At 34.1% G+C, this 25,608-nt stretch overlaps 1 protein-coding gene across 5 annotated transcripts in view; it reads left to right on the top strand.

The window, feature by feature from the left end:
* Positions 1-25,608, top strand: part of EMCN (endomucin) — a 166,017-nt gene that overhangs the window by 90,914 nt on the left and 49,495 nt on the right. For 4 of the 5 annotated variants that reach the window (XM_051966413.1, XM_051966412.1, XM_051966409.1 and 1 more), the window contains one exon: positions 10,901-10,933. The exons of the other annotated variant lie outside the window; for it this stretch is intronic. In XM_051966413.1, the coding sequence (XP_051822373.1) occupies positions 10,901-10,933 (33 nt within the window). The remainder of the gene's footprint in view (positions 1-10,900; positions 10,934-25,608) is intronic. 5 annotated transcript variants of the gene reach the window in all.

Raw genomic sequence — 25,608 nt, 5'->3', positions numbered from 1 at the left:
AGGTGTAAGAGATACAAAGATAAACTAGAGATACAAAAATAAAACTTCCATAACATAGCTTATGTTCTATTGGGGAAAACAACACATGTCACTCATTTCCTGGCAGATATCCTCCCAATATATCTGATTTTGTATTGAATACTCCCAGTGATGACTATGGACTCAACTTGAAATTGTAAGTATTATAGAGCTCACTTGTGCAATGGTCAAATTGAGAGCCTTTTCAGATTACTGAATAGTTCAGTAGTTGAGGGGAGAAAGTGATAGACGTGGAGTCCAAAAGGCCTTATTTTTAATCTTACCAGAGGTACTCCTGATAATTCTGAGTATTAAAAATCATCTGCCTCAATTTCCTTTTCTGTAAAATGAGGATAATGATAGCACCTATCTCCCAAGATTGTTGTAAGAATTACATGAACTATATATAAAGTGTTTTTCAATAAATGTTTGTCATTAATTGCATTGTTGTGGTGTAGTTGCCTCTCACACATCCTAGAGGACAAGGTTGAAGAGTTAAGATGACAGATGGAATAATTAAATCTAGTGGTAACAGGGAACTACTCTTCATATTTGTCTTATTGTAAAACACCTGTAGGTTTATTCCTCCTCTAAAATCTGGATGATGGTTTCATAGCCAGATGGAGGCATTGTGTGTATAAGAAAGTCAGCCATGTGAATCATTTCTTGCATACAGGAAATGCCCATTTGAAAGTTAGAAAGTTCATATTGTAAGTGTGTGTGCATATTCTCTTAATGAGAAAGGAGTAAGGGAATCGAGGTAGGGGGAGTATGTGTATTAAAGAAGTCCAAATACTTCTGACTTTGGCTAATCTCCGGTCTTTATAGAGTAAGAATAGCAAGATGGCACAGTGGATAGAGTGCCAGGTCTGAGGTAAGGAAGACCCATCTTCCTGAGTTCAAATTTGACCTCCAACATTTTTGAGCTATATGACCATGGGCAAATCGTTAAACCTTGTTTGCTTCAGTTTCTTCATCTGTAAAATGAGAAAGAGGGAGGAAATGGCCAACAAATTCAGTATCTTTGCCAAAACACAGGGATCACAAAGAGTCAGATATGACTGAAAAATTGCTGAAGAACAAACCAGTCTTTATCCTTGCTTATTCACTTATGTATGTTTTGTTTTATCTTTCTTATTATCTTTTGTTCTGAAGAGTAAAGAATAAGAGAATCACAGAGATACATTTATTGCGACTTGTAATAAATGAAGAGGTGACAGGAACCTTAAATATCATATAATCCAGTCCTTCATTTTACAGACAAGAAAATAAGGAGATAGAATTACTTGACTTGTCCAAGATCATCCTGGTCATCAAATTATATTATCATAGATATAGATCTAGAAGGAACCTTAGAAATCAGTGAGTCCAACCTTCTGGATTCATACCCAGAATCTCTCATCTAGTTAGATTTTTAAGTAGAATTTGAATTCAAGTACCCTTGCCTCCATATCCATTGTTCTATCCATTATCCTACCTCTCTGGACCAAGATTTAAACTTGAATCCTACAATTCCAAATTCATCACTCTCCATTATAGGACTAGAATATAGGCCTCAATTCTCAATCCACTGATCTTTCAGTTATGGTTTATGAGATAACCACTTCATACTTCCTAGAAAACTCTATTTGGAAATAGTTTAAATTACATTTTAGTCCCTAGAACGGGTTCCTAGAATAGTGAAGAAGAAATGCCATAATTAATTTTGAATGGAAACCATTACAAGGGATGAAAGAAAAAAAAAGAAAGAAGGAAGGAATGAACAAATGAATGAATGAATGAATGAAAGATTCAAGGAATGAAGGAACAAAAGATCAATGAATAAAGAAACAAAGGATCAAAGGAAAAGGGAAGGAAGAAAATTCAGTTGAGTCCTCAGTGGAGCAACTCCATACTGTTGTTTATTCTTCATTCTCAAAAAAAGACCATGATATTAGGGAGGTGATGCCATGACATGTACATGAGCTGGATTAAGTAAGAGTTGTTCAAAATCACCAACTTTACTTTCTCTTGCAGTGGGAGATTTTGGGTTGTTTGTTTTTTAAGTTAAAATTTTTAACAGATTTCAGTTTGACTGAGGCAATGCCCATTCGGTGATTAAGATAGGTAAGAAATGAGGCAAAAAAGGAACTCTTTCACTCAGTCAAAAAAAAGGCAGTCGAGATGGGGAAGACACCAGGATTTCTAGTCAAAACAGAAATAATTGTTATTTCTATTCACTCTGAATCAATCTTAAGGCCTAAACAAAAGTGAGACTGGTGACTTTGTGCAGCCCACTCTCAGTTAAATCTAAATCACTTATATGTCATGGCATCACCTCCCTGATGTCATGGTCCTTTTAGAATGAAGGACAAATAACAATAACAGATAACATTTTCATAGGAGAATATAGAACCTACCTAAATTAATCTATTTATTTAGCACTATACCAATCAGACTCCCAAAAAACTACTTTGATGAACTAGAAAAAATAACAACAAATTCATATGGAAAAACAAAAGGTCAAGAATTTCAAGGGAATTAATGAAAAAAAAATCATATGAAGGTGGCCTAGCTGTACCAGATCTAAAATTATATTATAAAGCAGCAATTACTAAAACCATCTGGTATTGGCTAAGAAATAGACTAGTTGATCAATGGAATAGGTTAGGTTCAAAGGACAAAACAGCCAATAACTTTAATAATATAGTGTTTGACAAACCCAAAGACCCCAGGTTCTGGGATAAGAATGCATTACTTGACAAAAATTGCTGGGAAAACTGGAAATTAGTATGGCAGAAACTAATCATTGACCCACACTTAACACCGTACACCAAGATAAGGTCAAAATGGGTTCATGACCTAGGCATAAAGAATGAGATTATAAATGAATTGGAAGAGCATAGGATAGTTTACCTCTCAGACCTGTGGAAGAGGGAAGAATTTATGACCAAAGAAGAACTAGAGATCACTATTGACCACAAAATAGAAAATTTTGATTATATCAAATTGAAAAGTTTTTGTACAAACAAAACAAATGCAGACAAGATTAGAAGGGAAACAATAAACTGGGAAAACATTTTTACAATCAAAGGTTCTGATAAAGGCCTCATTTCCAAAATATATAGAGAATTGACTCTAATTTATAAGATTCTCCAATTGATAAATGGTCAAAGGATATGAACAGACAATTCTCAGATGAAGAAATTGAAACTATTTATAGACATATGAAAATATGCTCCAAATCATTATTAATCAGAGAAATGCAAATTAAGACAACTCTGAGATACCACTACACACCTGTCAGATTGGCTAGAGTGACAGGGAAAGATAATGCAGAATGTTGGAGGGGATGTGGGAAAACAGGGACATTGATACATTGTTGGTGGAATTGTGAACACATCCAGCCATTCTGGAGAGCAATTTGGAACTATGCTCAAAAAGTTACCAAACCGTGCATACCCTTTGATCCAGCAGTGTTTCTACTGGGCTTATACCCCAAAGAGATACTAAAGAAGGGAAAGGGACCTGTGCCAAAATGTTTGTGGCAGCCCTGTTTGTAGTGGCTAGAAGCTGGAAAATGAAAGGATGTCCATCAATTGGAGAATGGTTGAATAAATTGTGATATATGAATGTTATGGAATATTATTGTTCTGTAAGGAATGACCAGTGGGATGAATACAGAGAGGACTGGCGAGACTTACATGAACTGATGCTAAGTGAAATGAGCAGAACCAGGAGATCATTATGTACCTCAACAATGATACTGTTTGAGGATGTATTCTGATGGAAGTGGATCTCTTCGATAAAGAGAGCTAATTCAGTTTCAATTGATCAAGGATGGACAGAAGCAGCTACACCCAAAGAAAGAACACTGGGAAATGAATATAAACTGCTTGCATTTTTGTTTTTCTTCCCAAGTTATTTATACCTTCTGAATTCAATTCTCCCTGTGCAACAAGAAAACTGTTCGGTTCTGCACACATATATTGTATTTAGGATATACTGTAACCTATTCAACATGTAAAGGACTGCTTGCCATCTCGGGGACAGGGTGGAGGGAGGGAGGGGAAAAATCAGAACAGAAATGAATGCAAGGGATAATGCTGTAAAAAATTACCCTGGCATGGGTTTTATCAATAAAAAGTTATTTTAAAAAAGAGAGAGAGAGAATATAGAACCTAAGTGGAAGTGATTTAGGGGGAAGATATTGAGATGCTCAAAAACATCTTATGTTCAAACACCCCAAACTTGGATCACCATTATTTTACAGATTAAAATTGAGTTCAAAATTTTAATACATTATTCCACCCTATTTGTTAAGTATTCACCATATGTTGACCATGGTGAGGAAGGTTACAGGGAAAGTACAATACATGGTCATGGTCCTTGCTTAGGAATTGACAAATCCCACTTTTTCCTCAGAGCATTTCTAGAAGTTTGGTAAGACAGGCATTATCACCCCTACTTAGCATATGAAATTCTGACTCCCAGAGGAGTACAATGGTTTTGCTTCTTATTTCTGGTCCAATAATCTTTCCTACAATTAATTCAATTTATTGTCTAGAAAAGAAAAAAGGTTCTTTCCTAATTATTACACATGAGTAGGGGAGCTAGATGGCACAGTAAATAGAGCGTTTGCTCTGAAGTCAGGAAAATCCAAATTCAAATCCAGCCTTAGACACAACACTTGCTAGTTGTGTGACTCTGGACAAGTCACTTAATTCCAATTGCCTTGCAAAATATATGTGTGTGTGTGTGTAAAAGTGTGTATATGTGTGTGTGTATTTACATGCACACATGAAATGAATGGGGGGAAACATGTATAATTAGTAACAGAGATTTTTGATATTGATGAAATTATTGGTGGAAGAGCATCATAGGCTTTAGAATGTTCCAGGGGGGCAGTAAATCTTAAACAGATTAGAGGAAAAGGGATATAGATTGGTGGCAATGGATGTGTTCCAGAATGTGAGGGTAAAAGGTCATTAGAAAGCTATTTCTGCTGGCATAAAAAAAATTTCTCAAAGCCTATTAAAATACCATGAGCCTGTGTGTTAAATATCCCTCTCTCATTTTTGAGAGAGAGGATAGAACTGAAATCTCCTGCAGGTCTCCTGAGTGGTCTCAGGGATCCAAGTAGGTAGAGAGACATTGAGGAATTTCTGTCCTCTGGCAGATACCAATCATAAAAGACCCACTATAAGGGGAAAAAATGGTATAAATGACTCAGACTTAAAAGCAATAATTTTAAGTTTGTGTGAAAGAAATAATCAAAATAACTCAAATTTTTCTGTATTTTCATAGATCACAAAGTACTTTATCCCTATAGCCCTATGATATTTTTATTATCTCCATTTTGCAAATTATGAAACTCAGGCTTAGAGAAATGACCCATCCATAGTTATAACACTAGAAAGTAACAAAGATGAGACTCAAATCTAAAGGTTCTAGTGCTAAGATCCTAAAAGTCTTCAACTAAAGTCCCTGGTTAAGTGATTATAATGAAAAGTGAGGGTTTCAGAATTCTGATCATTGCAATGATAAACCACACTTCCAGAGGACTGAAGAAAACATTCAGGACCTCCTGTCAGAAAGGTGATGGATTCCAAATAAAGAATAAGATATAGATTTGTTTTATATGGCCAAGGAGATATTAATTTGCTTGACTATATATATATATATATATATATATATATATATATATATATAGAAAGACTAAAATAGTTGAGTAAAAAGACTTCATTTCACTAATTCTAGTATTACATAAAGAACTTTGATTAATACCCCTTAATATCCCAAAAGCTTGAGTTTTATAAAATCATTAATCTAACCCCTTTACCATAGAAATACATTGAAGATTAAGTTTAAACAATCACATTTTAATTATTCTCAAATTACTGATCATAGATTTAGAGATTTAAAGGACCTTCAAAACAATCAAATACAGTCAAATTCATTTTGAGCTTGAGAAAATTGAAGCCTAGATAACTAAAATGATTAGCTGAGGTCACAAAAGTAACAAGTGTCCTAGACAAGATTTAAACCTAGTTATCCCGATTGCCAATTCAGCAACCTTGATACCTACTTAAGGACTTGTTGTGAGACCCAAATAAGATAGCAAATGTACAATTGTTTGCACATCTTAAAGTTCCATATAAATGTTATTGTCTTTACCACTACTACTATTACTACTATTACTATTAGTATTATTTCTACTATATCACAATCATGATAAAGAAATAAACTCAACTAATGGCCGTCACTCACTTGCCCTACTGCATCAGTCTAAATGCAGTCTTATGCCTGTCACTGCAAGCCAGTTTTTGTTAGGCTCCCACAAATGTAAAATATTCAAGAAGGTATTTCAGAATTTCAGACTGTACCACAGTCTAGACATATCTAGAAAGGAGTAGCATACCAATGACAAAGAGAAACTACTAGACTGCATGGAGGATTATGAAAGTGAATATTGCATTTAAATGCCATAGGCTAGTAAGCATTAAGCTTTCTTTAACGTATGATCCATTGTGCCCACATTAAAAATTCAGGGGAAAATAAACCAACAATCAGTCATCATTGTTACTTTGTAGATTCTCCCTCGAAAACAATCCTTTATAAGGCTTCATTTTTAATGTAATTGTAGAGACTTGACCAATCTTGGAAATCTATGATAGTTTTATCTGGATCCTATGAGATTCTGGTTGACGGTCATTACTATTGATCAAATGCCATTTCAGCACTGGCTTTTGGACAAAGATCCACTGAATCAGTTTGATTCTTATTCCATCTTTCAAATTACCCCCCACACCCAGCAGACAGACATCTATTCCTTTCTAGGTAGAAGATCTATGTTTGTCATGTGCTCTCTTAATTTTTCATGGAAGTAGAAGACTGAAAAGTCATTTGAAAACTATATTGACCTAGTCCCAGTAGAACAGATGATGTCAAGGAAGAGAGAAATGCTAAAAAGCAAAGAGCTAGAATAAAGAAAATAACAATTGGGCAGCTGGGACTACTTCCATTTAAAACAATGGGGTGTTGTTCAGTCTACCTCTGTATGTAGATGCTCATGTTGATTGGAACTAGAAATAAGACTAAGAGTAGTTTGGAAATAACTATTTTCATTGCTTTCTGGATGAAAATAGAATGGAGTAAAATTATTTCTTTAAAGAAGAAAATTTGATTTTTTTGTTGCTAAGCCCAGTTCATGAATGTATTTCTTATCCTTACTTGGATAATATCCTACAAGTACATTAATGAAAAAGGAAGGATGGTGAAGAGGGAGGGAGAAAGAGAAAATGAATATTAAGGTCTTTCTGCCTTAATAGGGATCGGGCACCAAGAATTTTCCAAGTACGTAGCCATCCCTAATTTTCTTTTTTCCATAAGTTGCCTTAGACTCCATACAAATTTGGGTTAAACTTTGGGGTTATTTGAAGTTGGTTCTCATTTTCCACAAATAAGGGCACAGACATTTTGATGTGGAAAGATCACAGAGTTAATGGAAGCAATCTGTTTCCCTTGTTCTAGACTTGTGACTCTAAATGGATGATGAGCTAGACTTGCCACAGTTTACAGTTATGGGTATACTTGATATCCTGAGCCAGCTTACAAGTGTGCAAAGTTCATCTTCTTTTCATTTCTCTATTTCAATTCATGTATTTTTAGGGAAATAGAACTTGTGTGTTACTGATTTGTTTACAGTTAACTCATAAAACATTTTATAAGTTATTAGAACTCCAAAAATATTCTCTGGAGGTAGTCATCCTTCATTAGAATCAGGAAGTCATATTTTACAAGAAGTAATGGGATTTGAACTTCAGAAGGCTGAAATCTCAAAAACTATAAATAAGTTATAAAGCACATTTTTCAATCCATTCTTCAATTAGAGGTATAATGGAAGCTCTGAATGAAAGTCAAGGGAAGAATCAGCTATTTAGCTTCATGAATCTATAAAGCAAAGTTCATTGTGAATACAATTTAGAGCATTTGGGATACTGCTATAGTTCCCAAAAGGTGACTTTGAGGAATCTGGCAATTGTAATAGAGAAAAGAAAAGTACTACTCAAGTAGAATGAAATAAGCCACAGTGATTACTGATCCCTTATTACCTATATGACAACAAAAACTGTGAACACACAATCCTAGGTGGGGTTGAGATAGTACTGGTGTAAGGTGGGGGCAAGGGGACATTTAAATACTAACTACAATGGTACTGACAGAGCTAAATTTGGGATTTCTATCTGCTAAGAACTTGTAGATTTTATCAATTATGTACTCTGCTTTCTTTTTCCACTACTTTTTTTCTTCCACAATTTCCTAAAGGATAGTATTTAGGTTTTTTTTTTATTTAGTTGTAAGATTTATGATTCACAGATTGTTATTCTGTTAATTTTTTCTACCTCAGTCTTTTTGACCGAAACTGTTACTGTCCTTTTAATTGAATTTATGGTTTTGAAGAGATTGTCACAACTTTTCATTTTTCCTTCATTTGTTTGACTTTCTTATTTCTTCAACTATTCTCATTTCTATCTAATTTCTACCTTTTTATTAAATATTTTTTATTGATTTTCAGCAATAATTTGGTAGGTTTCATAATAGTTGCTATAAGGCATTACCTTTCATTAAAAGTTTCAAGCAAATTATTTTGTTATTTCTTATTTAAAATTTATATTGGCTCCTTTTCTTGGTTGCAAGATACAAAAGGAATATACTTTAGTAGATAGTATGTATGTATATATACATAAACATATATAGTACTTTACTATAATCGTGTTATTTATTAGCATCTATTTAAAACTGAAACACTAGATTGATCTGTAATGGAAAAATGCTAGAGACCTTTATAATAAGATTAGCAACTTAGCAAAGATTTTTGTTGTCACCACTATATATATATATATATATATATATATATATATATATATATATATATATATAAAATCATAGAACTGGTAGCTGTTGCATAAGAGGAGGAAGGGGAAAGAAGTTAATGGAATAAACAAGAAGGAAACAAAATTGTGATTTTTGGCAAATGACATTAGACATACAGCCTGCTAGGCCATATTATGACCCTCAATACACTAAGTACAGTTGGAATAAGATTAAAACATAACTGGGAAATATTTAATACTTGAAAGAAATAATGAACCACAGATGATGTTACTATATAGATTTTTAAGTCAATGTGAGACCCACAGGAATAATTTAGTGACCACCATTCTGTTTGTACATGCTACCACTGACTTAGAGAAGACAGGAAAGTTAAATAAAACTTAATTTCAAAATTAATCATTTGAACAAGCCAATAAACATTTATTGTTTTTTGTGTTATATATGATCAGCATAGAGGATACAAAGAAAGATAATAGGAACTCAAATTCAAATGGGTGAAAATATCATTTAAAAGCTAGATATAATGGCAGGTGAAATTTGAAATATTGAAGAAACAAAGGTTAAAACTTCTGAGCATTATAAGTTTATTAAGCAATGCATACCAACTTGGTACTGGGTCTCTTCAGCTTAGTACTGGATCCCATTTTATGTATTAAAAATGTTTATGCATTAAAAAATAACAATAAGCAAGATCCAATAAGGGTGCATAATTAGGTTATCTCATTTCTATTTGGAGGAAAAATCTGGAGCTTTCTGAATTGAGAGAGGAGAAAACAGAAGTTGTAATTCTCTAAAATCAGGGGGGAAAATCTCTCTTTCCCCCATCCCACCTAAGTGCCTGTATTAAATCAAAAGAACAAAGAAATAATAATTGATTGACTAATATGGTTCAATTTCCAGATAAGACATTGTTTGCTTGAGTTGTAAAATGGAAAAAATAAACTCCTTGTATCTGACTGGGTTTCTGGTCCATATAGAAGTACTTAGATAAGGTATTCTAAGCAAAGAGGTAGAGATGATTCAGCTTCCAGTTACACAGAGTTCAAACCATGTAAGAAAGTTTTCCCACAATGCCCATAATGAAAGTTTCTACTAAGACAGAAATGGGGCTAAACCTATAATTGAATAGAAAGAGAATTAAACTAGATTCAAAATTGAGTTACAAGATGGAGTCAGTATGGTTCACTCAATTTCCACAATTCTCTAAATAAATAAATAATAATATAAACAGAAGATGAGAGGTAATCTCAAGGATAAGAAGGAAATAACAGCTGGGCCTCTGATTTAAAAAAAAAAAAAAAAAGGAATTTGAACTGAGTCTTAACGGGAGCCAGACTAACCAAGAATTCATGGCAAAAAGAGTAGAAAGGAAATAAAATGATGCAGTAGATAGAATGTTGAATGTGGAGTCAGAAAAACCTGAGTTCAAATCTTGTCTTAGATATTTACTAGTTGTATGATCATGGACAAGTCATATCACCTTTGCTTTCCTTAGTTTTCTTTATCTGTAAAATGAGGAGAAAAATAGCTTTCAGGGTTATTATGGGAATAAAATGAGATAATTCGCAAAGTGTTTTGCAAACCTCAATGCACTTTATAAATGCTAGCTATAATGATGGTGGTGATGATGATAGAGCAGTTTAAATGCTGAACAAGAACTTTACCTTTGGTTCTGGAATCATGGAGCTATTGTCATTTAGTGAGTTGGTGGTGACATGGATTAAACTATATAAAAATAGCTTAGATGGCTGAATAGAAGATTGTTGGGAGTGAAGGAAGATGTGAGACAAGCAAATTAATTAGAAGGCTATTATTATAGTCCACCCAAGAAGTAAGGGCCTTAACTAGGATTGTGACTGTGTAATTAAAGAAGATAGAGCCCCAGTTAATTATTTGGGGGAAAGAAAACTTTTAGCTAAGTCTGAAATAACGCACATAGGACAATGCCCTCAGTTGTCCCAGAATTGGTCTGATCTCTCTGCCCCCCCCCTTTTTCCTTCCTCAGATCACATTTTGACATCATCAACAAAAAAGCCAGGTGAGTTATTTTCTGACTTCTCTACAAAATATTCATAATTAAGTCTATTAATTAAAAATGATATAATCAAAAGATTATCAGATATTTATATAAAACTTTAAATTTTACAGAGTACTTTGTATATATCACTTGATTGTCATGTCAAAATTGGAAGATAGACAGCATAAATCCTAGAGAATAAAAGAATTATAAAGGATGTCATCTTGTCCGACCCATAGTTGAAATGGAATTCCCTCTGTTCTGAACCACTTTGGAATTTCTTTCAGTTTTGGAAAGTCATTTGACTGTAACAAATATCCCAATAAATCATCATTCAGCCTCTGCTTGAAATCCTCCAAGTTGGGGGAATCTACGATCTTATAAGATATAAGATAACTCACAATCTAAATATGTTTTTGTCTAACTTCTAGACAATGTTCTTAGTTCTGCCTTCCAAAGTCAAGCAGGATGAGTTTAATTTCTATAAAAAGTACTTCATAATCATAACTATATAATTTCTGTATGCATATTGATAGATTGATAGATTTCCATAAATCTATACATTTTAAAATTATTTTGACTTCCGTTTCTCTTCTGTATTTTTCTTCTTTGTTTTATTGGTAATATAAAAAGGCAGATTATTTAAATGGATTTACTATTATGTTTTTAAAGGTGTCAATTCTTTCAATTTAATTTACTCTATGTTTTTCTAGTAGGCTATAAGACTTTCTTCAGAAAGTGGCTAAAACCTTATAATCAATTTATTTTTCTTCTTTTATTGTATAGCTAGCACTTTTAGAACTATATCAAATAATAGTAGTGATGATGGAAGGGAAAAGGAATATCATTTATATAGTACCTACTATATGCCAGACACTATATTAAGCACTTTACAAATATTATTTCATTTCATGCAATGACACCCATTTTTTATCCCTGACTTTATTAGAATAAGATCTCTAGTCTTTCTCTATTATACATATTGCTGTCTCTTATTTTCTGTATAAACCATTGAAAAATGGTCCATTTTTTCCTGTGCTTTATAATATTTTTTTAACTAAGAGATGCTATATTTTGTCAAAGGTTTTTATGAATCAGTTAATTAAATTGTGATTTTTATTTTTGTTATTAATATAGAATTTTAATTCTTCTAGTTTTCCTAAATTTGAATCAATGCTATATCTTTTTATGTGTTACTATAGTCTTTTTAATGATATTTCATTCAATATTTTTTCAACAATATTTTTAGTGGTAATAATTTATAATTTTCTTTCTCTAAATTGTCTTTTTCTGATTTAGTTATCGAGATGATTTATGCTTTATAAAGAGTTTCATATGGATTCTTCTTATCTTTCTAAGTAATAAATGTAATATTAGAAATAATTGTTCTTAGAATATTTGATAGAATTTACAGGTAAATCTCTCAGGTCCTGGCAATATATTTTTTTTCTTTTGGAGATCTTTTTTGGCTTTCTTGGTTTCTTTTTCTGAGATTAGTTTCTTTTAACCCAAACATTTTACATTTTTACAAATATTCATCTATTTCACTTATCAGTTATGTGAAATCATTTATAATGATTTATTTCCTCTTCATTTGCTATTAATTCCCATTTTTTGAAATTGGCAATTTGTTCAGAGGAATAAAGAAATATGTAACAAGAATGTTTAGAGATAGAAATGTATCCTTATAGACTACTTTAGCTACATCTCCAAAGTCTGGCTATATTTTATAATGTTTCATTATAATAATTTTATGAAATCAAATAATTTTATGTAGTAAAATAATCTTTTTATCATTCCTATATTTTTTCCAATTGGGATTTCTTCCAGAAGATAACTCTTGAAGATTTTTTTTAAACTTTCTTTTTGTTCGCCAATTCTTATTTCTGGAACTATTGAAACCATTTTTTTTTTTTTGGTTTGGTCTTCATTTTCAGCTAATCTGGTAATTCCTAAATTTTCTTTCTCCTACCTGTTTTCCAAGTCAGTCTTTTGGTGGAGGGTTTTTTTTTTATAATAGTAAATAACTTACATTTTCTTCTGTCTTTTAAATCTTATGATTTTGTTCTAATATTTCTTGATATCTCTTGGAGTCATTTAGTTTGATCCATTTTAATTGTCAAGAATATTAGGATGGCTATTTGCTTCCTTTTTTCTTAAACCCTTTTTTATAATATCCTTTACTAATTATATTTTGCATTGCACTGTGGTTGGTTTATAAAGTATGTGTTTAATATTTCTGTTTTTCTGCTTTTATTTATAAAGTTTTAATGCATAATACATAATATATTTTGTAAGGCTGCTATATATAGCTGCTATATAAAAAAGGGAGGGAGAATCAGAGAAGGAATCTAATAAACACTTGTAATATATCATTTAAGCAATCCACTTCTGTTCTATTGTCCCTCTTCTCTTCTAGTTCAGATTCAATTTTTTCTCTTTCCTTCTAATTTCCCCTTTTGTACCCACCCTTTCTTCTGAAACTCTTAATTCCTTAACTTGTTCTATCATCTCTCTGTCTTTACCTGTTTCTCCACTGAGTTTTATAAATTTTACTACTGCTAATTTATACCTACATTTTCTTTTCTCTCAACATCATCTAAAGTGAAAAAAAAAATACTTCAAGTCTTGTTTGTTTCATTTAACCCTTTCTATGACACTTAAAAACATTAGGGATATAAAGAACACTTGTTTCTTGTCTTATTAAATGCAAAGCACTTCATTATAATGCAGTCCTTTCTAGCTGCTAAAAATATTTTTATTTTTTCCAGGTTTTTCTTGACTCTTTTCTTGCATTTCAGAATTTCCACTCAGCTTTGATTTTTTAAGTAGGGATACTTGAAAGTTTAAATTCCATTAATGATCCATTTTAGGTAGCATTATACTCTGTTTCATGGAAAATTATTTTAAATTATAAGCCTTTATGTTTTGTCTTTTAGAATATTATAATCTAATGTTTCTTTGCTTTGGAGTACTAGCTACAAAGTCTTCTGCAATATTTATTATGATTCCATGGTAGTTGAACCCTTTCATTTCTGTAATTTTTCAATTTGGGATTTCTTCCAAAACATGTCTGGCAGATTCTTTTTTTATTTGAAACTTAATTCTAATAAATATGAGCACTTTTCTTTTATGATTTCTGGAACCAAGGCAGGTGAGCCCACATAGCTGATGTAAGTAAATAAGGCATACTGAAGAGAGAAGAGGCCTCATATACTAGGAAAGTCAAACTGCTGATACAATCTCAACCATCATTTCCCCTCAGATCCCAGTAAATACAATCTAAGAACCTGCATCCAAGCTGGGGAAAGTAGAGTCCCACCCCAGTCACTAGCCTACTATTGTTTCCAGAAACCACAGCTACTGAAAATCTGGAAAAGAAGGTTCTTGTCTCCAAAAAATTTTGGAATGGTCAAATGTTTCAACAAATACTGTTCTATCATTGGAAATGGTACTAAAGAAAATTCTTTATCATCACCATTGCTGATAAGAATTACTAGGGATCACTTGGTCTTTTCATTTGATTTACCATATGCATTGTTTCCTTCTTTAGAAAGTGAACAGGGACTTGAAAGCAAGAACTGACTTTCTTTTTTATTGTACATCTAATACTTTGCACATAATAAATGCTTATTAAGTATTTGTGTTTTCATTCATTCACTCATTCTCCAACTTTATGTTGATCTCCATAGACTTTCTTCTTTTTTTTCTCATTGCAATTATTTTTATTTCAGGTTTCAGCATTTATTCTCAAAAACTTCACCTCTCTCATTTAGAATCTTAACTATTTGGATGATTAAAATAGTTGGCTCCATTTAACAAATGAGCATTTCTCCTCAAAAAAACTCGAAAAAAAAATGAAATGGCAGATCTTTTATCCATTTTCCTACTTTACAGGTGATGAAATGATGTGAATTGAGAACTCAATTTTTAAAAATTTATTTTGATAACTATATTTCACTATAATGAATTTCCTTTGCAATTCTATATATTTTTGTTTTATGTATGATTTGAGAAGGGTCCATAGGCTTCACCATGCTGCCCAAAATTTCCTTAACAAAAGAAAAGAATATTCAGGATCTCTAATTTAATTGTACAACTAAGAGTTGTTTGGAGTCTTAGTGGTACTGACCAGAGAAACGTGCCTAGGAGGAACAATCCTTACGGGCCAAAGGGAAATGAGGGTTTGAGAGGGAGGGATTGCCCTTGCAGAGAAAGGATGATAGGAAGATGTACAGATGGCTGGGAGTGGGCAAGAGACTTTCCTGGTCTTTTTACTGCATTTTTTGATGTTAGGCTTTTCTGAGACACTGGATTCTAAAGAAAAAAAATTATTTATATAGGGTTTTCATTGTAACCCTATGCCTGCTCTTATTAGAGTTTGGTTGGAATTTTGATCACTTCCAACTTCCTGAATTTGGTCTCTTTTCTCTTAAGCTACATCTATAGTAGATGAGGCAATTTAAGAATGAAGTGAATTTGATTATTTTTTTTCCTAAGCAGTGAGAGGCTACACATTTTTGTAGCCATGAAGAACATCAGGTTAACCTGAGGATTATCCCAGTGTATCTATATGAAGGAGCTTGTTGAGCTTTGTTCCTAAATGGTCTTTAAAATAGCTGTGAAGTTAGAAGATCATACAACAAATATGTGATTGCGAAGTTTTACGACTCAATCAGCATTCTGATTTTGTCATATACTTCATTAGTGCCCTTTCTAAAGGACAAATATTCAAAAAGCAAAGAACAGTAATCAATGAGACCAGTTTGTCTCAAACATAACTGCTAGTCTCACTGTGCCTTCTCCTTTGCAATCTATATTACTTGCTTCCTCAGATACCTATTTATTCTCCTCTATTTCTCCTATCAATACTTGCTCTCAGAAAAAGACTTCAAAATTCATTCTTTCTAGAATGTAAGTGACTGCTATAAACTGAAAGTACTACTATTCCAAGACTTTAAAGGTTCATAAAACTTTGTGTTGTCGTTGAGGTGTTGTTGGTTGTTGGTGGTGATGATGTGTTGTTATCAGGATTTGCAAATGAACTGAATTTAAGTGAGAGAGGGCTGTGCAAAGTCAACAGCCTATCTCCTCCAAAGCTGTTGCACTATTGGAAAGGAACTCAAACTACAAAATTTCAATACTATTGATGTAGTTAGTGGCAATGCAGAGAGTTCTGAGAATCTCCTCTGGTCAATGCAGGTCCAACATGAAAGAATTCACAAACCTGAAATCTGAATGTGGCAAGAAATGGGATTTTTATTGTCAGCAATGAGAAACCAGCTTTGTTAGGAAGACAGACCTCTTATGGCAAAGTCCTGTAAGAGAAATAGAGGTTATCACTGAGAAGAGGGTGTCTTCACAGCAGGCAAGAGTCCTGGTAGGCAGCTGTGCCAAGAGGAGAGGTCCCTTGGCAAAACATACTACTTCAGACTGCTGCAAAGATTGGGAGTATAAAATTGTCTTTTTATTAGAAATCTGAGAATGGGGCTTCTATTGAATGAGATTCCTTCAATGTTATCACTGCCTCCAGGCCTAGATTTCCAGTTGAATGAAACCATTTAAGTTATATCAGTTCCACATCTTCAGCTGAATGAGACTACTTAAGTTTGAGGTTCTTCATAAAGGAATTTATGAACCTGAAAAGCTAGACTGATAAAAAAGGTTTATTATTGGCATTGGGAAGTCAGCTTTTGCTATGCATGAATAGAAAGGCTGAATTCCTTTGTGGCAAGGTCTGACAGAGAGTTTCTTGTAGAGAAATCCCAACAGAGAGGTATAAAGTCTTAGGTGAGAGAATTAAGAGAGAGTAATGCTGAAAGAGAATATCATTTTGGTGGGCAGAGGTTTGCTGCTATGCTAGGAAGAGAGAGAGAGTTTCCTTGGCATGGCATATTAGGTCCTCTGCAAGGAGTGAGTTTAAAATTGGCTCTTTTTATAATAGAAGCCTTAGCTATAAGCCTGTTCCCAATGGGGTCTAATTAGCTTGAGCTGGAATTTGAATAGACTTGAGTGAGTCTTTCTGGGTTTGAGCTTTAATTCAATGGGAAGCTTAATCAGTAGTGAGTGTTATCAATGAGGGTGGTGCCCATCTCTCAGGAAAACAGAATGAAGCGGTTAGGATGTTTCCCTAGGCTGAGGTCCCCCACAGAGGCCATATTCAAGGCCTCCAAATTCCTGGAATTTTCATTGGTGGCAATCTTTTTTTTTTTCATTTGTTCTTTGGTCTTAACAGAGCTAGAAAGCTTTTGCTTATGATTGTATGAATGTGAATAGCCAAGTTTTCCCTTTTTTTTAAGCCAAAATTTTTATTGTCTAATGATTCTTAAATTATCTTTCCTTGATCAGTTTTTTAAATCATTGTCACCCCAGGCAAGACATTTAACTTCTTAGAATCCTAGGCAATCCTCTAAAGCTATAAATTGCAGAGAAAATGCTGACCTACATTGGTAAAGAGTTTCCTCACTAGGAGTTCTCTATAGTAATGAAATCACAAGTCCAATTGCTACTCTTCAGTTTTACACACACACACACACACACACACACACACACACACACACACACACACACACATTATTGCACAAGGGAAATTGTGCCAGGCTGAAGTATCACCTAAGCATGAACTCCATAATGTATGAATTAACTGTAACTATATATAGACAATCACATTTAGCCTTTTCAAAAATGAAGGTGATGGATGTAAAACTGCAGTCACATCACAATGATAGATTGTTCACTGAAGACTTCGCCAGTCATCCCTTTCCAAAGAGCAAAGGTCACGTGTGATCTATTATTGTGGTTGAAGGTGCATTCTAGAAGTAACTATGCCCAATTGTAAAAGTATCCTGGGGACTCCAATCTTGCTGCTCACTATGACACATGCACTAAGGGCTTAGCTTTGAAGAAAGGGTTCTAATCTTGAGCAATAGATTTCAGATCTGGGGGTGGATATGGATGTTGGGAGGAGGGAAATACTTGAACTTGAATAGGGAAGAAAAAAGATAATCTTTATTTCAGTATAATTCATTCATTTTGTAATCTTATGAAGAGGGTCTCATCAAACCCTTAATGCAATTTATAAACTTTTAAAAGGAGAAAATTGCTCTAAAGATGTCTGGGACCCCTTGTATTTTACTAAACTTTATTTTAAACGGAGAATCACTGGCTTCAACAGACTTTCAAAAGGGGTCCCTGATACCAAAAAAAAAAAAAAAGTTGTTTAAGAACCCCTTCTAAACCCATTACCTATTAAATGTTATATTCATCCAGCTAAAATTGCATCCCAGATTATCCTCTAGCTTGTTTCCTGTTTCTTACTTGAGAGACAGGATTGGTGAGCACTGCAGACGATCTATTTCATTAGAAGACGTTCAGCTAGCTAAGCCTGTGCTCCTCTACAGGATACTGGAAAGATGTCAGCCATAGGGGTTGTCTTCACTTCCCCTCCTCAGTCTTTAGCAAAACAAAGTAGGGCCAATATAGGGGCTCCTGAAAAGGTATTCTTGACTTCTTTGATAGGACAACACAAAGAAAAGTATATAAACATTAGGGGGAAAACATTCCTACTGCATTTAGTTTACTGGATAATATAGCCCCCAAACAAACCAGTAAAATTAGAGAAACTATTCATTTTTTTTTCCTTTTTTGTCCACTCAAGTGAAAATCTTAAAAGATTACAGAGCTCACTCTTACACAAAGGAAAGTATCCAAGATTAGAGAGATAATCAAAATATATAGTGAGTTTATCTCCAAATAATGAAAGTTGTGCCTCACCCAAAAGGCAGTGAAGAAGCCTTTGGGCCTGTGAGTAGTTTTTAGATGGGGGCTGGAATACATTGTTGTTTCTCCTTTGTTCTCAAAGAGGACTGATGACTTCGGGAGGGTGTTGTCTTGACTTGCATGTGAATTGTATTTAAGTGAGACAGAGCAGAACAAAGTTGTCAGCCTTACTCTGCTCTCCAGAATTATTAGAGTCCTATGGCTAACAAGTCTTGCAATAGCCTGGTAAGGTCTGGTATCAAGTTATGGTGAAAAGTAGGGCTGGAAAAGTAGGCCTGCTAGACCAGCTCAGCTGATTTGCAAGTTAATTCTCAATGTAACCAGGCTTTGGGAAGATGAATTGTCCATTAAATTTTATTATTAAAATATTCAACTATCCACCTAGCTAGCTGTTATTGATAGCAATAATATCTGCCAATTCTATAGAACTTAAAGTTGACAAGGCATATTATATTCATCATTTCCTTTGATCTTCACAGAAGGAATAGCAAGTTTTATTATCCCCATTTTGTAGGAGAGGAAATGAAGACTCAGAGAAGTGACTCGCTAAGATATTGCTATCTTCTTAATTCCCAGCCTTATTTTGAAAGGAAGAGGCATGATGTGGTAAAGATAGAAATGAGTTTGGAGTAAAAGACCTGAGATGGAGTCCCAGCTATGCTACTCATCATTTCTATGACTTAAGAAAAGTTATTCAATTTTCTTTTGGACTAAACAGGGAAAGAACAGTGACTCTAAAGTCAAAGGACTTGGATTCAAATCCTGCTTTTATGCTTATTTATTGATTTTCAGAGAGTCATTTAACATCTCAGAACCTCATTTTTCTTTTCTATAAAATGAAGAGATTGGACTAGAGGGTCTCCTGTGATTACAAATTCAATCCTCAAAAACCTGTAGTAACTCCCCATAAATACAAACTCCTTAATCTAATATTTACAACCTTCACAATCTAGTTCTAGATGAATTTTCAAATTAAACAGACATTTAAGAAGTACCTAATATACTTTTCCAAGCACTCATTCCTTAATGGTTAGCATATTGACACCCCACCAATATTCTCTCTATTCCAATGATTCTAAACCTTGAACTATTATTGTATGAAACTGATTCTTCATCCTCCATTTTGCTCTCTTTCTCCCATCCCCTTCAATTTTATTCTCTGCCATACCCCAGTCCAAGGTTGCATATATCCTGTCCACTGGGCTCTCTGGAGTGCCTGTTACAGAGTAAACAAACTTGTTTTCATCTTATACATTTTCATGGATAATTTTTTCCACATTCTGAATCTCAGTAAAACCTGGCTTCCCTCTAATGCTATTGCATCTCTAGCCACTTTTTCTAGAATTAGTTTTATTTTTACTCACTCATTCTCTCTCTCTCTCTCTCTCTCTCTCTCTCTCTCTCTCTCTCTCTCTCTCTCTCTCTCTCCCTCCCTCCCCTCCCCGCCAATCTCATCAGGACTTCTGTGATTATGATTCTCAGATCTATTTATCTAACCCTAACATCTCTCCTAATTTCCTATCCCACTTCTCTATTTATTGATATTTCAAACTGTAGGTCACATTAGTACTTTAGAATTAATACAATTAAAATTGAATTCATTGTCTTTCTCTCTTCCCAACTTTCCTATTACTGTAAAGAGAATCACCATTTTCCTAGTCACTCAGATTCACAACAGAGGCAGAGATGAGGGGACTATATCAGCCATGAGGGACAGGCAGTGACATGCCAAGAGTTAAGAGATGGAAGGCTTTTTTAAGGAACAAGGAGGCCATTGTAGGGTCAGAGAATACATGGAGGATAGTGAAATGTAAGAAGATTGGAAAAGTAGGAAAATTATAAAGGTTATAATGGGCAAAATTGTAGTGTGCTTTCTAGAACCCCCAATACTTTCCTCTTTTCCTCAGTAAGCTGAGTATTTGCCTCATAGTCTTTCTTCCTTCCCTAACCCTTGCCCTCATAGTAAGAGTCTTGTATATTGCTGCTTCCTGACTCCCTAAATTCCCAGTTCTAGATCCGTTTTATTAACATGATCTCTTGCACTCCACCTCAATTTTATAAAAAAAGATGATCTTAATATATTTGATTTTTTCATAATTCACAAGTGTTTCATGCCCATTCACAAACTTTGTAATTCCTGCATCTGATTATTTTTTTTTTAGTCTTTTATCTTTCACAGTGCCTTATGATTCCTAACCCTGTTCTTCATTCCCATCATGACCCTCATTTCTTCTATCTCTGTGTTCTTTTCTAAGCTAACACCCCTGCCCTGGCTACACATTTCCCTCTTCCTTAACTCAATCCTTTAATGAATAAACTTAATTCTACACTATCTGTTACCATTGATTCACTTGTTTTCATGTTCTATAAAACTGGTCATATCTACCTGGAATCACCCTCATCATCTGCTTCCTTCCTATTTATATGTTAGAGGTGGAGGAAATAATAAAATTCTTCTGAATAGATACATTATGATTTGATGGTATTTAATTTGAATTGGACCCTCAATGCCACAAGGTAAAATTTAACTGCATTCTAATTGATTCACTATCCCATTCTCCATGGCAAATATTTCATAGCTTCTCGCCTCTCCTCTGACCTCCTACCACATCTTCTCCCTGATATTGTCAGCTGAGAACCCTATCTCATTCTTTTTAAAGTGTATAATTGCATTTCATTTTTAAACAAAGATCAGCCTTCTCTCCCTCTCACTTCCTTCCCCTTATCACCCATTGAGAAAGAATAAGAAACGCAAAATCCTTATTATAGTACAAGAATACATGGTCAAGCAAAATAAAATTTCTCACAGTCCAGTGTTGTGTGTGTGTGTGTGTGTGTGTGTGTGTGTGTATCTCAACGTTCTGATTTCCTCACCTATTTGTCAGAAACAAGCAACTTTTTATGTCATGAGTCTTCAAGAAATGTGCCTGATCAAATCACTATGCTGATCAGAGCTCCTGAAATACATATGTGTTTCTGTGTATGTGTATGTGCATTTATGCTTATATAAATGTTTACATATGTGTATCTGTTTGTGCATGCATACACACATATACACATAGTTTTAATCAACCAAAATCCAAATCTACCTTCTGGAACCATAGAAAACATATATAATCAATCATAACAAATTCACCTATCATTTATGTCCTAAAAAAATATGTGTCATTATGCATTCTGAGTCCTTTCTTTTTCTATCAGGTAGGGGTAGCATATTTCTTCATTTATCCTCAGGAATCCTGATTGATCACTAAACTGATACAAGTTCATCACAGTACTATTCTGTCATACTTATATACCATAATTTGCTCATCTCAATATATCACCTAATATATAGTCACACTCTCAGATTCCCATTCTTTGCCAACTTGAAGAGCTATATTTTTGAGCATATGTTTTGTTTAAACTAATCTCTCCCCAATCTGCTTTCCTTCTAATTCCCCTAACCCCTTTATCCCTTTCCACTTTCTGTGTTGAGTGTATTTCTATACTTAAGTTGTGTGTGTGTGTGTGTGTGTGTGTGTACATGTGCACATATGTATGTGGTGTATATTTTTTCCTTCTTTTAACCAGTTTAGAGGAGGTTAAGGTTCAAATGTCAACCACTTCCTCTCCTCATTTCCTGTCTTCCTTATTTGTATTTTTCTACTTTTGAAGCCTGATTATATGAGATAATTTCCCTAATCTTTGTTTCCCCTCCTTTCTCCATCCCAGGTATCTGTCTTCTTTTTCTATTGTTTTTTAATATCATCAAGGTATAATAGAATTACTCCCACACCCTGACTAAATGTACTCCTTCTATGAACCTTGGGGATGATAGAGATCAGTGGCAACATGTGCCTCATCTTCCCATATTAAAATGCAAGTAGTTCATCCTTGATTAGTCCTTTATCATTACTCATTGATATTTACCTTTTAATGTTTCTCTTCACCTTCATGTTTCAACTTCAGAGTTTCTCAGAAGCTCTGGTCTTTTTATCAGGAATGCTTAGAAGGTCTCTTTTTCAATTAAGGATACAATTTTCTCCTGCAACATTATATGCAGTTTTGCTGGGTCTGTATTCTTGTCTGTGAGCATATATACTTTGCCTTCTGTAATATGGCTTTCCAAGTTCTACATTTTTTTTTATAATGGTAGCTACTAAATTGTGTGTGATCCCTACTATGGCTCCTCGATGCTTGAATTCTTCTTTCTGATTGTTTGTAGTATTTTTTTTTCTTTGATCTGGAAGCTTTGGATTTTAGCCATGATGTTCCTGGAAGTTCTTATTTTGGGGTCTCTTTTGGGATGCATCTGGTGTCTATTTCTACTTTGTCCTGTGATTCTAAGAGATCTGGAAAGTTTTCTTTGAAAGTTTCTTGAAATATAATGTCTAGGAGTTTTTTGTTTTGTTTTGCTTTTTTTAATAGACTTTTAGATCATTCAAGGATTCTTAATTTTTTTTTCTCCTTGATTTGTTTTCCAAGTCAGTTGTTTCTGCTATGAGATACTTTACATCTTTTATTTTTTCAGTCTTTCAACTTTGTTTTAATATTTGTTATTTCCTCATACAGATATTAGCATCTGTTTGATCCATGTTAATTTTCATTGAGTTTGTTGTTTGAGTAGGTTTTGTACTTTTGTGTCAAACTATTGATTCCATTTCAGTTCTTTCTTCCATAGATCTCATTTCTAAAGTTTTTCTCAAACACTCTCATTCTCTTTAAACAAATATTTTAATTCTCTTTTTAAATATCTTCTAATAATTCTCTGAATTTATGCTCAAGCTATTTTTAATCTTTGAAATTTTGCTTATAAATATGTTTACTTATAGAATGAAATCATTCTTTTTTTGCATTACATGTTTTGAATATCCCTGATACCACAATAGCTCATTATAGCAGAGTTCTTTTCTGGTTTGACCATTTCACCAGACTATTTCTTGGCTTCAAACTCAATGTTAGATCCTAGAATCTACCACATTTCTGGAGGGAAGGAATAGGCTGATTTATTGATATTTTCATGGGATTATTGAGTATTGTTTTATTCTAGGGTTTCAGGAACAGTCTAGAGATCTGAAAGTTTTTAGTGTTCCCAAAATAGTCCGAAGCAAAATCTGATTGTTGCCTCCCAGTCTAAGCTCTGCGACTTTCTGACTTGAGTTTAAATCTATACAAGAATAGACTGGTGCTGGCCTCCATCTCTAGCAGCCAACTCAAAAGCTCTGTTGATTGGGACCTCAAGTAGGTTCTGCTCTCATCTGGGATTCTTATTTTAGTTATTCTTCTACTATAGATTGGCCTAGAAGTTGGAAATGAGACCTTGCTTTGCATTTGAGTTTTGAGTCATACTGCTGCTGCTACTACTGCTGGCTTCTAAGCTTCCTCTTTTCTCCAAATACAGTTCAAGACACCACTACCCCCATCATGGAATGGCACTCCCTTATATAAGCCCCTTTTTTGCTCCAACCTGCCTATGTGACTAAGGACTGTGTTATAGCCAATACTGCTGCCAGTTTGCATAGGTCTCCATCACCATAACTTAGTATGGATATGTAAGAGCCTAGTGTGGATCTAGGGCTTCTTCATGCTCCAGTGTCCAATCTCCTCATTGGTTCTGCAGTACCCCACACAGCATCCTTTTTTTGTCCAACATTTCCTCAGTTTCCATAGACTTTCTTGTCTGTCTCCTATTGCTGAATTAGTTGGGACAAATGATTCACTATGATTTTTTTTCTGGATTTTTCCATTAGGATTCAGTCTGATGCATTTTCTAAATCTGTTGGAGAAATTTGCGAAGGAAAGATTGGCTATATTGCTTCCTTTCACTCCATCATCTTGCTTCTACCATCTGCCTCATATTTCAATTTTAAAAACTGGAAACCATTCACTAAGAACTGTCCCTTCTCCTATCTTGCTCATGTTAGATCCTTCAAATGTCTTCCATCACTATTTGCTGTTTCATTCTGATCTCAGCTGAAAAAGTACCCCTTTCCTTGCCTTGTCCTTCCTTTCTCCACCCCCCCCATATACATCTTTTTCCCCCCGTAAGGCAATTGGGGTTAAGTGACTTGACCAGGTTCACACAGCTAGGACGTGTTAAGTGTCTGAAGTTACATTTGAACTCAGGTCCTCCTGACTTCAGGGCTGTCCATTGTGCCACCTAACTGCCCCATCCACATACATTTAATCCCATCCTCTCCTATAATCTCTAGCAGATCATCTCACTATAATCCCTATTTGATCATCAAGCTCTCCCTTTCTACTGGCTCCTTCCCTTCTACCTACAAAATCAGTTATGTCTCCTAAAAAAGAAAAGGGAAAAAATCTTCACTTGGGCTTAGTGTCTATGTTAATTATATTACCTTGGAAGCGAAGTAGAAGATAAGTTGAAGTGAGGAGAAATGTGGGACAAAAAGAACAATTTTTCTAAAGCATAGATTTGACCAGGGCTACCTCTCTTATTTAATGAGCCCCAGTGATTCCATGTTCCCTTAGGATCTGATATGAATGCCTCCTTTTGACATTTGCAACTGTTCATAAGCATTCCATTTCTATTTTTCCAATCTTGTCATACTTTATCCTTTCCCACAAATTCCCCAATCCAGTTACTTGTTATTCCCTAAACATGATACTTCATTTCCTGTCTCTACATTTTTGCACTGATTATTCCCTTCATGTATGAAATGTGTTTTCCTTTCATGTCCATCTCCCAGTGTCTCTTGATTCCCTTAAGCCTCAGCTAAAATCTCTCATTTTATAGGAAGCATATCCTGATCCCTTCAGCAGTTAGTGCCTTCTATTCTCAAATTAATTTTCATCTAATCTAATTTATCTAACAAATAGTGCATATATCATATATATGTAGTATTTGCCAGGTTTTTTACATATTGTCTCTTCAATTGTAATGTATACATTTTGATAACAAGAATTATTTC

The sequence above is a fragment of the Antechinus flavipes genome, chromosome 6 (assembly GCF_016432865.1).
Source record: "Antechinus flavipes isolate AdamAnt ecotype Samford, QLD, Australia chromosome 6, AdamAnt_v2, whole genome shotgun sequence".
In the NCBI taxonomy this organism is placed as follows: domain Eukaryota; kingdom Metazoa; phylum Chordata; class Mammalia; order Dasyuromorphia; family Dasyuridae; genus Antechinus; species Antechinus flavipes.
Note: the sequence above shows the minus strand (reverse complement) of the source record. Positions and strands in the feature narration are given on the sequence as shown.